Consider the following 15208-nt stretch of genomic DNA (forward strand, 5'->3'; position numbering starts at 1 on the left):
CTTGGATATTCCTCAGTAGGCCAACTTACAACTATTTTACACTCAGCCCACAAGTCTGCTGGAACAATTATATCAAATAGACTATTCAGGTCAATCCACAGCACTTTTGACAATTTCAAAAACCTGTCTACCTGCCTATACCACTCGACGGGCTTTTCTCTCAGTCGAGGGAAATCATTCGTAAATGATAAAATATCCTGTCTGGTCCATGGAACATGTACATATCCTCCTCCAGGTATTTCTCTCATAGGATAAGCATCCACTGTTTTCTCTTTTTCTCTCACAGGAAATGCTGAATAAGTCCTATCTCCCGATTCTTCTCTTTTCTTGTACCACCTATCCTTCCACTTCTCAACATCACCCCATTTTCGCAATAAAGCGATCATCTCTTTAATCTGTCCTGTTCTACCAGCACCATTCAGATTCTCAATATCTTTGTCTGTGAAATCCATCCTGTAAGACTTCTGCAAAGCTTTCACTTTATCAATGTCAACTCCGTGCTCATTCGCTATTGCTCTTAATCTGTCATGTGTATTTTTAGCTCTCCAGGTGATATTTTTACACATAAATAACAATTCACCATCATGATGATTTTTCAGAATTTCTGTAGGAACTGTCCCTGCAACAAGCTCTTCTAATTCTACACGTAACCTAGCCACATCAATTGCCTGTGAATCTTTATCCCTCTTTTGAAGAACTTTCATCCATTCATTCAAATCTTCAGCTGTTATTTCAGTAGATTTTCTCACTGGAACCACTTTCTTCTGCGGTTCTAAAATCGGCATCCCTGAACAACTAGCTTCACCAGCATCCAATCTTGAATTAGACTGTATCTCTAATCCTTCACTACATGTCTCATGTCTGAATTGTCTCAAATCATCATTTTCTGTCCTTTTTCCTGAATCTCCTGAAGGACCAGCCAAACTTGTCAATCTATTCCCAACATATGGAATCACCAAATTATTTTCACCCGTCCTCTGCTTATCAAAAACAGGCATAACCGGACCTATGGTTACAGGCACCGTAACAGCTTCTAGATTCTTTGTCAGGTCTCTAATTTTTTCAGTCAACTCCGATGTAGTTCTGGCTAATTCTCTCGTATTTTCGCCACCGCTTCTATTCTCTCTTTCCCTGAAAGGATTACCACTTCTTAACTCAGATGTCACATTTTCTGTCTCAATGATACGCAATGTATCTCTTATCGGAGAAACAACTGGTGTGCTCTCTTCTGGTTCTGGTCTATATGGAGGTGGTCTTTTGTAAATCATGTCATTCAAGACTTCATCCTCATACTCATTAACTCCATATCTTCTCACTTCTGCCTCAGGAACCCTTTCTGTACCCTTCTCTTCAACTGTTCTCATAGGGTATAATCCCTCTGACATACTAGCATCTCGCCATCTCTTCATTCGATCATGATGAGTTTCATGATCATGTCTCCTCCCAAACATGTACCTATAATTTCCCCCAGACCTCTGTTTTTCTCGCTCATGTACTTCCTCTTCCCATTCCACTAAAGCCTCAAACTGTGTCGGCCTTGGTCTTGGGTCAAGACACAACATCTTTTCCCGCAAATTTTTCAACACGGCCAAATTAAATGAACCATGTTCTGGAAATGCTAGAACACCATCTTCTTTAGTATACCTAACCCAATTCTCCAACCATATACAGGTATGATACCCATATCTCGCAGCCATGAAGGATGCAGGCGTTTTCGATGGAGGTAACAATTCACCTTCTCTCGTTTTAACATCTTTATCCTTGTCGAACCAATTTTTAATCTTTCTGAACAAAGATTTTTTCTTTTTCTCTTCTTGGTAATACATTTTTACGTTTACCAAAACTTTCTAATCCCTTCCGTAATACAACTGAATAGTACGATGTTTTATCCAATAACAGCGCGACTCACACTAACGCACCAATCCTGGAGCGTCTACGTCACAAGAATACAAGGTGACTCTTTCCAATCCTTGCGCGGCTCACACCAACGCACCAATCTCAGCGCGAGCACTGTTCTGATCTAATATCCAATCAGAGCGCGGTCTGTTTGACGTCAGCAGTCGCTGCAGTCTCTCCTGCTCCTGTCTCCTGTCAGTCGTCTACCCCTCCTTTACAAAACTTCTCAGTAGACTTCGTGTCAGATTCTACAAAATCTATTAGTTACAACATATAAACATCTCCATTGTCTGCTTCGCTAACCAAAGAATAGTAAAGAAAATCTATTTCACAAGAATCCCGTTGACACAGTAGCACATCCCTCTACTCTGCCCTTCTAACATGCATTCATTAACTGTTTTCTCTAGGACTACTCCAAAGAGTTTTACAATCAACTAAATGTATGAGCATTCACATACATTCATACAAGAAAATGTAGTACATACACACAGAATCCTGCTTTTCCCGAGAACAGCGAACAATCTGCCCCACTACAGAATTATAACATACGTTAACCAAGCAGTGTTTACCTCTGCCCAGTCCTTCAAACAAGCTCAGAGAATACCTATTACTCCTCCCGCGATAAGCTTTAACGCTGAACCTTACGGATCCCTGGGACTTAAGACCAGAGTTTCACAGATAACCTTCGCTACCATACACACTCCTTTTTATACCAGAAATATTTCTAATAGTAACACACAATGATGTCACTAATTCCGAACACAGACAATGTGACGCGCAACTTCAATTGTCACACGTTTTTCCTGCATACGTACAGGACCAACAATCCCGTCTTTCCCGAGAGCAGCATATACTTCCCTCTGCCCTACTACGGAACTGCTACCAGCTCCCAAATTCCAGAAGCACTACATAAAACTCAACACGACGACTCCAACATATAGTATTAGTACATATACCACCATCAATCAATAATCAATAAATCAAAAGCCAATGTACAAGCAATCTAATCAGATCAAGACAATCATCAATAACCATCAAATTCTGCTACCAGGAAATTGGTGCAGATTGGGGTGTACAAATTCTCCCTACTTCCACGGATAGAGTAAATTCACAGATACACGCACATACACTCATCATACGCTTGGGCCCATTTCACTAACATACACTCAGATTACTCTATTAGCACTGAACCTGTGGGAAGAAAACCTTCTAAACACCCTGTATCTACACTTATGGTCGATAAGACCTAATTGACACTGTCTTGAGTCATGATTTAACCAATAATAATCAACAATAATCAAAATAGAGTACTCAATAATTGACAAGAAATAATAACCAACACTGTATTTAAAATTATGATTCTTTATCTAAAATTAGTTCAAATGGAAAGACAATCAAAATAAAATCATTATTCTCATAGTTACCTATTCTAGCTAAATGTCATAAATGGATCATCAGGACAGGTCTCTCAATAGAAGTCTCTTAGGTCACCGTCCTCACAGCATCAATCCTCACCAACGCAAGTTCGGAAAGAAGTGGCCTCAGAATCCAAAATGCAACGAACGAACCCTCTCTAAGCTAACAATATTTATAATGAATTTAACAATAGAAGGCAACATAAAATGTTTTCGATATCCGCTGAACCGCTGAGCAAAGCGAGCAGGAAAGGATGTAGCATCGCTACATTTGGAAAACTCCGCTCAGAAAAATCACAAAAATAAAAAGACGGAAGACGGAACTAAATCTTGAAAATGTTTCTTTTTCATGTTCATATTTCCTCGGAACCAGCATGGTGATCATAATGTTCATTGAGGCTCCTTTGTCTTCCAAGGACATTTGGATGTCCGCCCAGAGCTGCTGTCCTCACGGAAAACTTTTAACCAGGCAAAAACTGTGGTCAGATGACTCTCGACCATGTTCAGCAAGGCCTTCTCATCAAAATCTCAGCACTCGAATGTAGGCTTTAAACGGTAGCCATTTTTCACTAGGCCAAATCGTACCATCTTAATTAAAAGAGACAAAAACAACGTTACCACAGCATAGTGATTAAACAGTGTTAACCCCACTAATACCCTTATGTGTATGTAATTATCTAGCCTTTGCAACACAAGAAAAACATTAGTACACGACATTTAAAAAGCGTTTTTGTGCTTTAAAATAAACAGCACTCAGCAACATTTATTAATAAAACATGCACATTATTAGTAAACAACACAAATGCTTCCCCACGTGTAGTAGTTTTCTCTTGTTATTTCGTATTGGTTAATTAGAACATTTACACAAAACAAATAATTAGTAATTATAAATTAATAATTTTAATTTCTTTCGACAATAGACAAACCAGAGCTTAAAAAAACCCAATAGATTTTCAACAGAAAACTCTGCTCCAGCAGCTGGACGGGTCTCAGATTTCAGGCGGCGTAAAGTCCTCCAGCAGGGAAGGGCTAGGTGAGCTTCCATTCCAAGTCATGTAAAGCTCTTCTGTGAAATCCTCAAGAGAAGGACTGGAGAACATTTTTAATGTATGGAACAAATACTCTGGCCCATGCTGAGCTGGCAGGAGCTGCCCCTCTGGTCTGGTGATCAGTGCTGCCCACCCTATGGGTCCAATATGTTGAGTTAGCCTTTTCAGCTCTGCTGAGGAAGTAAACTAAATGAAATATGTGATCGGCAGCACACAACACAACTGCCTCATGAAACCAAATGGCCGGAGTGGGTGTAACATTCCCTTCTGAGAAGCGAGTGTGTAAAGTTCGCTTCTAAAAGGCGAGTGTGTAAAGTTCACTTCTGAGAGATGAGTGCTTCTTGAGGTGGAACGAGTGATCATGGATTGTACAGTGGAGAAGTGTGGCTCAATGATTAGAGCGGCAGACCCTGATGCAGAGGTCTAGCCCGGGACCAGGGTTCAATTCCTCGCCTTGGCGGCTCTTGGGCTCAAAATTCCACGGACCTGATAATTCTCGCCTCGGTGGCATTCCAATCATGGAGTCCCACTCTGCAACTCTAGGCAATAGCTTGCTTAATCTCCACAACGGCCCCCACAATGCTAAGGATGCCTGGCCTCCACCTTGGGGGTGCCCAGGAGTGGACACCTCACAGGGAAATCCAGGATGGGTTCCACAGCGGTATTCGTACAAGCGCCTTGAGACCCTTGCGGGTGAGTAGTGCGCTATACAAGTATCAATTTCCATTTACATCCACTGGAAGTCTAAGAGAGGCACAGACTCCAAAGAGCTGACATGGGGAGTCAGCTCAGCTTAATTTTTTTTTTTTTTTAAGTGTCGGTCCCCAAAATTGGGGAGGCATTCCTTAACTTGTGAATTACTTTATCACTACTGTAACCATAACTCACTTTTTTTTAACACACTTTATTCCTTTTCTTCAGTTTCAGTACAGGTGGAAAAGATGCAAAAAATGTATTTTCACCATAACATAACCATACACATATGCAGTATGATAACAACGCTAGAAAAAAGACATAACACTTTGCGTCCATGTATTACAAACATGGTCCCATCCACACGGGTCGTCATTTGAGCAGTTGTCTTTTTAACGGATCATTTCTTCATGTCGTGTGGTGTAGCAATGACCTTGTTACCTGGGCACATAACTAGACAGTAATATACGTTTTATTAACTCTCTACCCCCAACCCTGCTGACGAGCCACCACCTCCTCACACTGTTTCCTGTTCAGTTAACAGTGGCCTAGGGCCCGAAGTAAGCACACTTGAGACTATAACTTACTTCACTTTATTTTTTCTGCCGATACTAACAAATGTCTGACCAAAGTGTCCGTCTCTTACATTTTAACCTCTCAGTCTCATCTTTGCTCACGAGGTGACTGAGGGTGGATTAGCTTGCTCAGCCAAAATGTTTACGTTCTTGTTCTAAACTGAATGTTGTCTTCTTCATTTCTCATGACCTGGCTTCAGACAGCTGTATGCTCCCTTTGTTTTAGTCTATCACGTGCTCCCCTTTGCAGACGGAACTGTTTATGAATTACTGTAAGTAAATGTGTGTCTTGCCCTTGTGTAATGAGCATGCTACAACCTATGTTTCTGGAGAAACTCTGATTGACTGGACATGGTCCTTTTGGTGACTTTTGTGCACACCGCCATTTTGTTTTTGGAGATGGTCTCCTTCTATACCAATGACCCGAACCCGACATTTTGTCTGACCTTTGTTCCGTTCCTTTTTCCCTCACGACTCCTCCTGATGACCCTTGATCGTTTTTCTCTTTTTGCTGGACTGCCTTAAATATATGTATATATGTAAATATGTATTATATAATTGTCCAAGCCTAATTGCTGTTAAAATTTAATCCTGTGTAAATTTACTATTTGTATATATAGAACTCTAACCACTAGTATATGTAGTTAGACCTTTGTACTTACGACCATTCCCATGTGATTTTAGAGTTTTTCTGTTTGTATCTCTTCCTTGAGTGACTTTACAACTTGTACATGTGCAATTTTTTCCTGTTTTTTATCTCTTCCTTGAGTGACTTTACACCTTGTACATTTGCAATTTTTTTCTGTTTGTATCTCTCATGCAACTCATGTAAACCAAATTCCTGATGTAATGCAACTGGTTCTTTTTTATAGCGCTCTGGCACGTTTGGGTAATGTTTGCGCTATATAAAATCGCAATAAATTACAAAACAAAATGGTTCACAGGCTATTATTTTTTGTTGTTGCTAATAAACCTTTTAAGTCTCCGCTTGGCGCATGAGTAGATTTTCTTAAATACCTCACTTTAAGACCAGCAGCTGCAGCACTAACACAGGCAGACATCCTGACCACATCTGATAATTGGCTGCTGTGGAGCAGGCACACCACCTGTTAGTGTGAAAAACAGTCCTTCTTTTATTTCCAGTGGGGTTTGTAGAAATAGAGGAAGACTTGCCAATACATTGAATGGTGAATGATCACTGTATGGGATGTCCAGCTTCTGTTACCATGACCTTAGTGGAATTAAAAGAGATACTGATCTGCTATTGCTTGTTGCCTTGCAAACCGGGTCAATGCTGGAGGTGGCAAAGAGTATTGATCGGCTGCAATAGTTGGTGGTGTCCACCACCAACACTGGCACAAATTAAGTACATACCTTATTAGCGTGCACTGTTATCCTGCGGTCTCGAGGGAACTATCCAGGTACTCATCCAGGAGAGGAGTTATTCAAAAATCCAGTGGAACCCTCTCTTTCCCCCTCGTACGACCATGAGGCATAGTACTGCCTTTTGAAAAATATCCTTGGACTGTAATACATTATTGAATGTTGTATGTATTATATTTCTTATGCTTATTAGACAGCATTGATTAATAATTTTTCACTGCACCTTTTGGAATAGTACACACAGGGCTGGTCCCTGTGACGTCCTGAAGAAGAGCTGTGGGGGAAGCTCGAAACATGTTGACCCTCTACTAGGACCCCTGATTCATTATAACCAGGCAACCTAGAAACCCACTCAGTTTTTAATATATCAGCTAGGAGCCAGAATAAAGTTAATTGTGCCCACTAGTTAGATATTTTTAAGTCAGCCCACTCCACATACACCACTGCACTACACATAGTTCCTCACTATTGTGCTCCTATGTATTTTCGCAAGTCGCAGCACGCCTCAACCCGCAGCGGGTTGGGATGGCCCCTATGATGAAGCATGTTACCGTGGGGAAACTGCGGTGAGTGAGGGGACTCAAGAAAGGACATTTTTCCTTTCATTTATAGATTTTGTTCATCACACTGAAAAATCTACCTCCACTGCTAAGTTCTTTATCCGTGATCTCGGATTTTGTATGTCTGCAGCACTAACACAGGCAGACATCCTGACCACATCTGATAATTGGCTGCTGTGGAGCATGCACACCACCTGTTAGTGTGAAAAACAGTCCTTCTTTTATTTCCAGTGGGATTTGTAGAAATAGAGGAAGACTTGCCAATACATTGAATGGTGAATGATCACTGTATAGGATGTGCAGCTTCTGTTACCATGACCTTAGTGGAATTAAAAGAGATACTGATCTGCTATTGCTTGTTGCCTTGCAAACCGGGACAATGCTGGAGGTAGCAAAGAGTATTGATCGGCTGCAGTAGTTGGTGGTGTCCACCACCAACACTGGCACAAATTAAGTACAAACCTTATTAGCGTGCGCTGTTATCCTAAAGATATTTGTGATTCAATTGCTTCTTCTTTCAAACGTATAATGTCTTCTACTTAGGAATAGATAAATGGCTTCTACTCTGTGTTGTATACCCATTAAAGAGGCTGAGGATGTGGTCTGACAGCTAGACTGCTGCCTTTGGAGCTTGGAAGCCAAGGTTCAAGCCTCCAGTCGACTCCACATCCTGTGATTCTGGGCAAATCACTTAATCTTCCCGTGCCTACCAAAAAACACATGAATGTGTCCTTGTGTAATGTAACTGGTGCTCATGTAAAGCGCTCCAATACCTTCGGGGCGAGTTCGCGCTATATAAATCTGCAACACATTTTGAAAAAAATTTAAATTGAAGGCCTATTGCTTATCGGGGGTCTCCTCACTTCATTCCTACTCCGCAGAAACTCGACTTCTCCCACCATCACGGAGCACCCCCAAGTCTGTCGAAGGAACCACAAGAGACCCACCATGTGCTCTTCTCCAGACATAAACTTTGCAGTGAACCTGCTGTCAATTACCACTGCTTACAACTCACATTGTTTAACAGTACAAATGTCAACTCTTGGGCTATTGCATGGTTCATGGCTCCGATTGATGTAACTACTCACCACCTTGCTATGTACAGTTAGTGCCTGCTGTATAATGTGTCTACTAGGCATGTCCTTTGCAGTTTGGACTAATGTCAATTCTCTACTTGTTGCCAACTGTTCATAAATAAATAAATAACGAACAAAAAAATCGGAGGCCTGCTGAACATCTGCGCTATAGTTTTGGTCTATTTCTTAAGTTATATATATACATCACTTAAAGCACCTAGAATGCATATTAGCGCCCACATTTTGCATGGCGTGCCCCATTGAACTTCAATGAACCATTACTTCAACCATGGACATTACATTTATTTCAATATGGCTCTGGCACCCAAACTGGGGACCTAAAGTTATATTAAATGTGCCAAACCCAAGTCATGGCTGGTCAATATAATGCACCTTATCCGAATTATGGCTATTGCTTCAGTAGGGGTCAATCTCAACTAACAGTGCTTGCCTAGCAGCCACATACGGTAGTATCGCGACATGCCTCCTCGGCCCCAATTGTTGAAAATGATAAGGAAATGGGTTTCTTTACCTGGCCCTTCCGGAGTCCTGAAGGCTGCTTCCACAGCCGGGGAGGAGAGGTCCAGGCCTGGAAGAAGAATGGCATTGTGGGTTGGACATTTTTTGGGAGGCATTTCTATGCCCAAGATTCTTATTCGCAGCATCTCCTCTCCTGATAGCCTGACACCGGATGCAGCTTCCCACTGGGCGCCCTATTCACAGAAGTAATCTGAGACAAAATCCTAAACGTACTACTTTTGGTATTCACAGAAGGCATTTAGTAGTAGTAAAGTTAGGATTTTGTCTTAAGTCTATCCTAAGTCTGTTTCAAGTCTGTCTTAAGTCTGTCTTAAGTCTGTCTTATGTCTGTCTTAAGTCATACTTAAGTCAAACTTAAGACAAAATCCTATTTACTACTACTAAATGCCTTCTGTGAATACCAAAAGTAGTAAGTTTAGGATTTTGTCTCAGGTTAGTTCTGTGAATCAGCCCCTATGATTAGATACTTCAATAATCAAAAGCATAATGGTCTATGGAGGAAGTGGCACAGTAACGCTCCAGCTACTGTTACAGAAAGGAGAGTCATTGGCATACTAAGGAAGCCTCTCAAAAGATCTTGTACTAATGTTTTAGGAGAGGTGAGTGTAACCTCTGTTTTATCAGGATTCTGTTTTAAATCATTTTCTGCTTTCCTCCTCCGAGTAACTGAAAGGCAATAGGCTCTGCTTACAGGGAGGAGGCAGAATGGTCTGTACTCTGATTGGGTATTGTTCCTAAATTGTGCGACAGAGCCGCGTATGACTATTAAAAGCACTGGTGAAAGAATGGGGGGGGGGGGGGCAACGGTGAGACCAATCTAGGGAGTCGGATGCCGCTGAGAGGTCCAGGTGCACTAGAGCTCCTTGACCTCTTGTGTCTATCATCCTCCCCAGGTCAACTAAAGCAGCAACAATCAGCAATTCAGTGCTGTGCCCTGGACAAAACTAAGGGGCATCTTTAAAAGGAACTGACGCAGTGTGGTGCTGCAAGCCAGCTTGCTGCGCCATTAGGGAAGAACAGGGATCAGTCCCTGTACTTTCCTCTGCTCTGGCGCACAACAGCCTGCGTAGCACCAACGCAGGCACCCTTGCACTATCTACAGATATTACAGTGTGTGTTGAGGTAACTTGCCACAACAGAATGTGAACATAGGGGCATATTTACTAGAAAATTACACAGCCTAGCGCTGCAGGCCCTCTTGCTGCGCTCAGCTGAGTCATTGGGAAGTGCAGGGATGAGTTGTATTTACAGCAATACGACGCATCCCTGTGCTTTCCTCTGCACGGGTGCACAATTGGCTGCACTATGGTGCAAGGGTGCCTGCGTTGCAGGGTTGATAGTGTTTGTGCAGGAAGGGACACCTTCCTTCACATAAACAATAATTGATGACGTTTTCCTCCTTCTATATGTGATGCAGAATGCAGCACACATAGAAAGAGGAAAAAATAAGGAGAAATATAGGTATTCCATCTTGGTGCGCCACTTTAATCTGATGCATTCCCAGGTTTACAAAACCTTGTAAATCTGGTAATGCGTGAGATTCCATGGGTGTTGCATGGGAACACCCTCGGCAACACCCATGGAAGGCCCCTTTCATGCAGAGAGGAGGACATATTTACAAGGCCATGAAAAGCCACGCAAGCGTGGCTTTGCAGAGTCTTGTAAATATGGGCCAGCACACTGCGCCACCGGAGCGTCAAAAGAAAGTGACACATCAGCGGCGCAAGTGGCTTGTATATTTGTCCCTACATTTGGTGTCTATCAAGCAATATATTTGATCCAACAAAGTTTTGTAGTTGAAAAACATATGTGATCTGATTTAATACTTAGCCCTGAGTCCCAACGGCTGAGCACACCGTACACAGGTCCTGTGTGCATGTACAGTAAAGTCATTGGCAGAGCTCTGAGTAAGTCAGATACTATCAGGAGTAGGGAACTTTTTTTCACAGCCCTTTCTATCTTTTACTTGTTTGTTTGTTTTGCTCATCTACAGGACGTGCAGCACAAAACCTGTACATACTTATGCAAAGGTACAAGCAGTAAATTGGTAAACATATCACTTACCTATTTTTGGAGTTGCTGATTTCTTTGTCTCTATTAAGGAAATGCCCTCTCCTGAAAAGGAATGGGTAATGAATAAACTGAATCCAAAGTATTCCAAGGTAACACTTTGAGAAAATAGGACTGTCATGCCATTTCTGTCACCAGTGCGATGATTTGACCGTCAAACCACAACACTCCACTTTCTCCAACTCCCCAGCCTCCCAGAGAGGGAAACGACAAAGGAAAGTGCTAGTTGTTCCACAAGCCTAAAACTTTAAAATAATTTGCAATGCAATAGGTCTCGCATTACTGATAGTTTGCGGTATTGGCGTTGCAAATAATAATGCAACGCCAATAGCGCATACTTTCAGTAATGTGAGACCTAGTGCATTGCAAATGCTTGTGTAGTGAGCCAGGAAACAGCATTGTATGTCTCAGTGCAGTACCGCAAGCTGCTCCTAGAGTTTCCAAGTGAGCAAGGCACCAGCACAGCAAGTCTAGGTGCAGTACCGCAAGCTGCTCCTAGAGGTCCCTAGTGAGCAAGGCACCAGCACTGCTTGTCTAGTTGCAGTACCGCAAGCTGCCCCTAGAGGCCCCTAGTGAGCAAGGCACCTGCACTGCATGTCTAGGTGCAGTACCGCAAGCTGCTCCTAGAGGTCCCTAGTGAGCAAGGCACCAGCACTGCATGACTAGGTGCAGTACCGCAAACTGCTCGTAGAGGTCCCTAGTGAGCAAGGCACCAGCACAGCATGTCTAGGTGCAGTACCGCAAGCTGCTCCTAGTGTTTCCTAGTGAGCATCATAAACGTTTGGCCACATATGGTACTGCACCCTGCAGAAGACATGGTAAATCCACCCTTATCCATAATGCAATGCATGCAAGACAGTACCACAAGTACATTCAAATAGCTATGCCCATATATACAATTAGTAGCTTTGAAATGTGACAAAAGAATTAGTATATTAATTCCAGACTAGGTTGTACTCTATGTGGAGCTGATGAAGGGGAATTTACATGCAGTATCGCAAGCTGCTCCTAGAGGTCCCTAGTGAGCAAGGCACCATCACCAGCACCTCATGTCTAGGTGCAGTACTGCAAGCTGCTCTTAGATGTCCCTAGTGAGCAAGGCACCAGCACTGCATGTCTAGGTGCAATACCGGAATCTGCTCCTGGAGGTCCCTAGTGAGCAAGGCACCAGCACTGCTTGTCTAAGTGTAGTGACACAAGCTGCTCCTAGAGGTCCCTAGTGAGCATCACAAACTTCTGGTCACATATGGTACTGCACCCTGCAGAAGATATGGTAAATCCAATCTACCCATAATGTATTGCATGCAAGACAGTACCACAAGTACATTTAAATAGCTATGTGATTATATACAATTAGTAGCTTTGAAATGTGACAAAAGAGTTAATATATTAATTCCGGATTAGGTTGTACTTTAAGTGGAGCTGATGAAGGGAAATTTATAGAAGGTCTAATATAAACGTGAGATGTACTAGCGAGTAAAGTAACAACTGCCAACCTAGTTTAGGATCAAGTGAGTATCCTGTTTGAAGGCCTTTATGAAAATAGTGCCTTGACGCTGTAATGTAAATGTAGGACATATGTACCGGGGGGATCCTCATGGGAGGTTACAAGAAGAGACAAGGCGGTACTAAGGAGGGACTACTAAGCCTAATGAACAATGAAAAGCCCCCATTTACAAAGGACAGAGACAGGAACCAATTAAAAAGATGGGCGGAAAGTAGGCAGAGCTTTATGCCCAGATCCTGAATACAAAATGTCTCGCAGAGACACCGCAAGTGCTGCCTAGGCGAGACATAAACAGTCAAGGGTTGTCGATAGCCCCGGGAGTATTGAAGGCTGCCAGTTCAGAACCAGAGACGTTTTAAGGCATGTGCAAAGTGGGCTCTGGCCCAGGGCCCCAGCCTCTCAGGGGGCCCCCTTTCAGATCGGCTCTGTTCTCCACACAGTCCGCTCCTGATGACCTTAAATGATTCTAAAACATAAATTGTTTTAAATACTATTTTTCTTTGATTTTATTTTAATAACAGTGATGTGTGGGAGTATAAGACAGACATTTTGCAGACAAATGTTATTTGTTTTTAACACCATGTAACATCCATAGAAATTGTCCTTTCAGATCTAAACAGGACCTTACATATGAGAAATGGCAGTCAGTGGCAGGGATTATGTGAATTAATATTAGTGAGCTGCTGCAGTGTTACAATATTGGAAACACGTCACTATCCCTGAATATTAGATGGAAACACATTTAAAATTTGGACCAGTGTGCCTGTGCAGTGTCAGTAACCTAACCATAGGGCATTAAAAAGCTGAAATTGAATCATAAATTCAAAGCTGCTCCGGACAGGGGCCCCCCAAATACGTTTGTCCCAGGGCCCAAAATCCTTAAGATGTCCCTTCTCAGAATGGCTCTACCCGGATGGAGCCTGATTGAAGGGTACGGGTGTATAGCAATATTATGATTCTTTATGCATATTCTGGTATATTCTATGACTAGTTACATTTCCATTCTAATTTACATTTTTATTATATACGAGAGTCTGTGTTGGAAAAGGGACTTGGAAAAGATGGCCGCAAGGAACCAGCGTAGCGGGCGTGGTCTGGGCAGCATGTAAGCCAACATTAGCCCCAGGAAGGCGCATGCGCGGTACAACTGCTTCTGAGGCATGTGCATTCAAGAGCAAGAGTTGTCGCAACTCAGCATTGCTCTACATCGGGGCCAGGGATGTAGTCAAATGTACGTTTGTGTAACAGGACTGTAGCAAGGGCGAAACAAAGGCCCCTGCAGCCCCCGCAGTGCGGGGGGCCCTGAGCTCCAGGGGGCCCCCTCACTACAGTATGCTGACCTGAGAGCTCCTGAGTGAGCAGAAAGGGGGCCCCTCCATGCACTTTGCAGGGGGGGCCCTCGAGTTTCGTTATGCCACTGGACTGTTGGGCTTTACTAAGAACCATTTAAATGATATTGTCAAAACAATGTTCTCAAGCAGGAGGTGCTGTCTGTCCATAGTGCAGTAGAACAGTATGGCGTGTGGTTGAGACCTGCGTACCGACTCGAGGATATGGAAGGAGAGGTTTAAGATAAGAGAGTCTAATATCAGGTAATATTTTTAAACGTATTCAAACTACACATGTGTAAAATGTAGACACAGAGAGATAAAAAGACCACTGACGTAGTTTCAAATTCACTAACAAATAAGGTGGCTGTAACATTTCTGTGACATAACAGATAAAGGGATTTGCCCAGAATCACACAATGGGCCATATTCTCAATGAGATATCGCCGAGTTAACGGCACTTTAGCACAGCCAAAGTCACGATAAATCCATCGCCCCATTCACAAGCCGGTGCAAACTGCCGATACCACCAGTTTACCTGCGATAGCAACCTCAAAAAACATCACCACAGATTACCCCGGCAACTATCGCTAATGAGATGCAGAGTAGGCGTTCCCGAACAAAAAGCCGCGACAACACCACACCTCAACATTCTCAACGACCAGCCACTTCGGCGATAAGAACACAAAACATGCGATAAGGCGCGATAGCAGCAGGAAACTAACACCTGCTCCAACCTGGTGCAAAGTCGGACGACAACCAGCAACAGAAAAGGGAGCCCAGACCACAGCCACACCTGAAGACCAACAGATCCCATGGAGCCACTGATCATGCAGCTCGGAGCCCCAACAGGGACACAACACCCACCGCCACCACACCCAGAACAACCTGCCCCCCACAGGGGCCATATCCAGGCAACCCTCCACCTCCCCCGGACCAAGAGAATGCACATCAACGTCACAAAATCATGCACAAAGCCATTCGCCTGATGCTGCAGAAACACAACAACTAACAGCCATGTGAGTACAGAAAAAGCAGATTCAATCCTTCACCATTGAAAGTCCATACCAGGGGTCTCCAACCTTTTGTGTAGTGAGAGCTACTTCTGGTCAGTGA

The 15208-nt window shown here is 43.0% G+C and overlaps 1 protein-coding gene across 3 annotated transcripts in view; it reads right to left on the reverse strand.

Moving 5' to 3' along the window:
* The window catches only part of LOC146856218 (C-type lectin domain family 17, member A-like), a 118799-nt gene that overhangs the window by 43367 nt on the left and 60224 nt on the right, over positions 1–15208 (reverse strand). Inside the window, exons 5-6 of one of the 3 annotated variants that reach the window (XM_085654278.1) lie at positions 11252–11302; positions 9180–9236 (exon numbers count right to left, since the gene is read on the reverse strand). The exons of 1 other annotated variant lie outside the window; for it this stretch is intronic. In XM_085654278.1, coding sequence (XP_085510404.1) covers positions 9180–9236; positions 11252–11302 — 108 coding nt within the window. The remainder of the gene's footprint in view (positions 1–9179; positions 9237–11251; positions 11303–15208) is intronic. One more of the 3 variants, XM_085654279.1, reaches the window with a different exon arrangement.

Source organism: Triturus cristatus, chromosome 4_1 (assembly GCF_964204655.1).
Source record: "Triturus cristatus chromosome 4_1, aTriCri1.1, whole genome shotgun sequence".
In the NCBI taxonomy this organism is placed as follows: domain Eukaryota; kingdom Metazoa; phylum Chordata; class Amphibia; order Caudata; family Salamandridae; genus Triturus; species Triturus cristatus.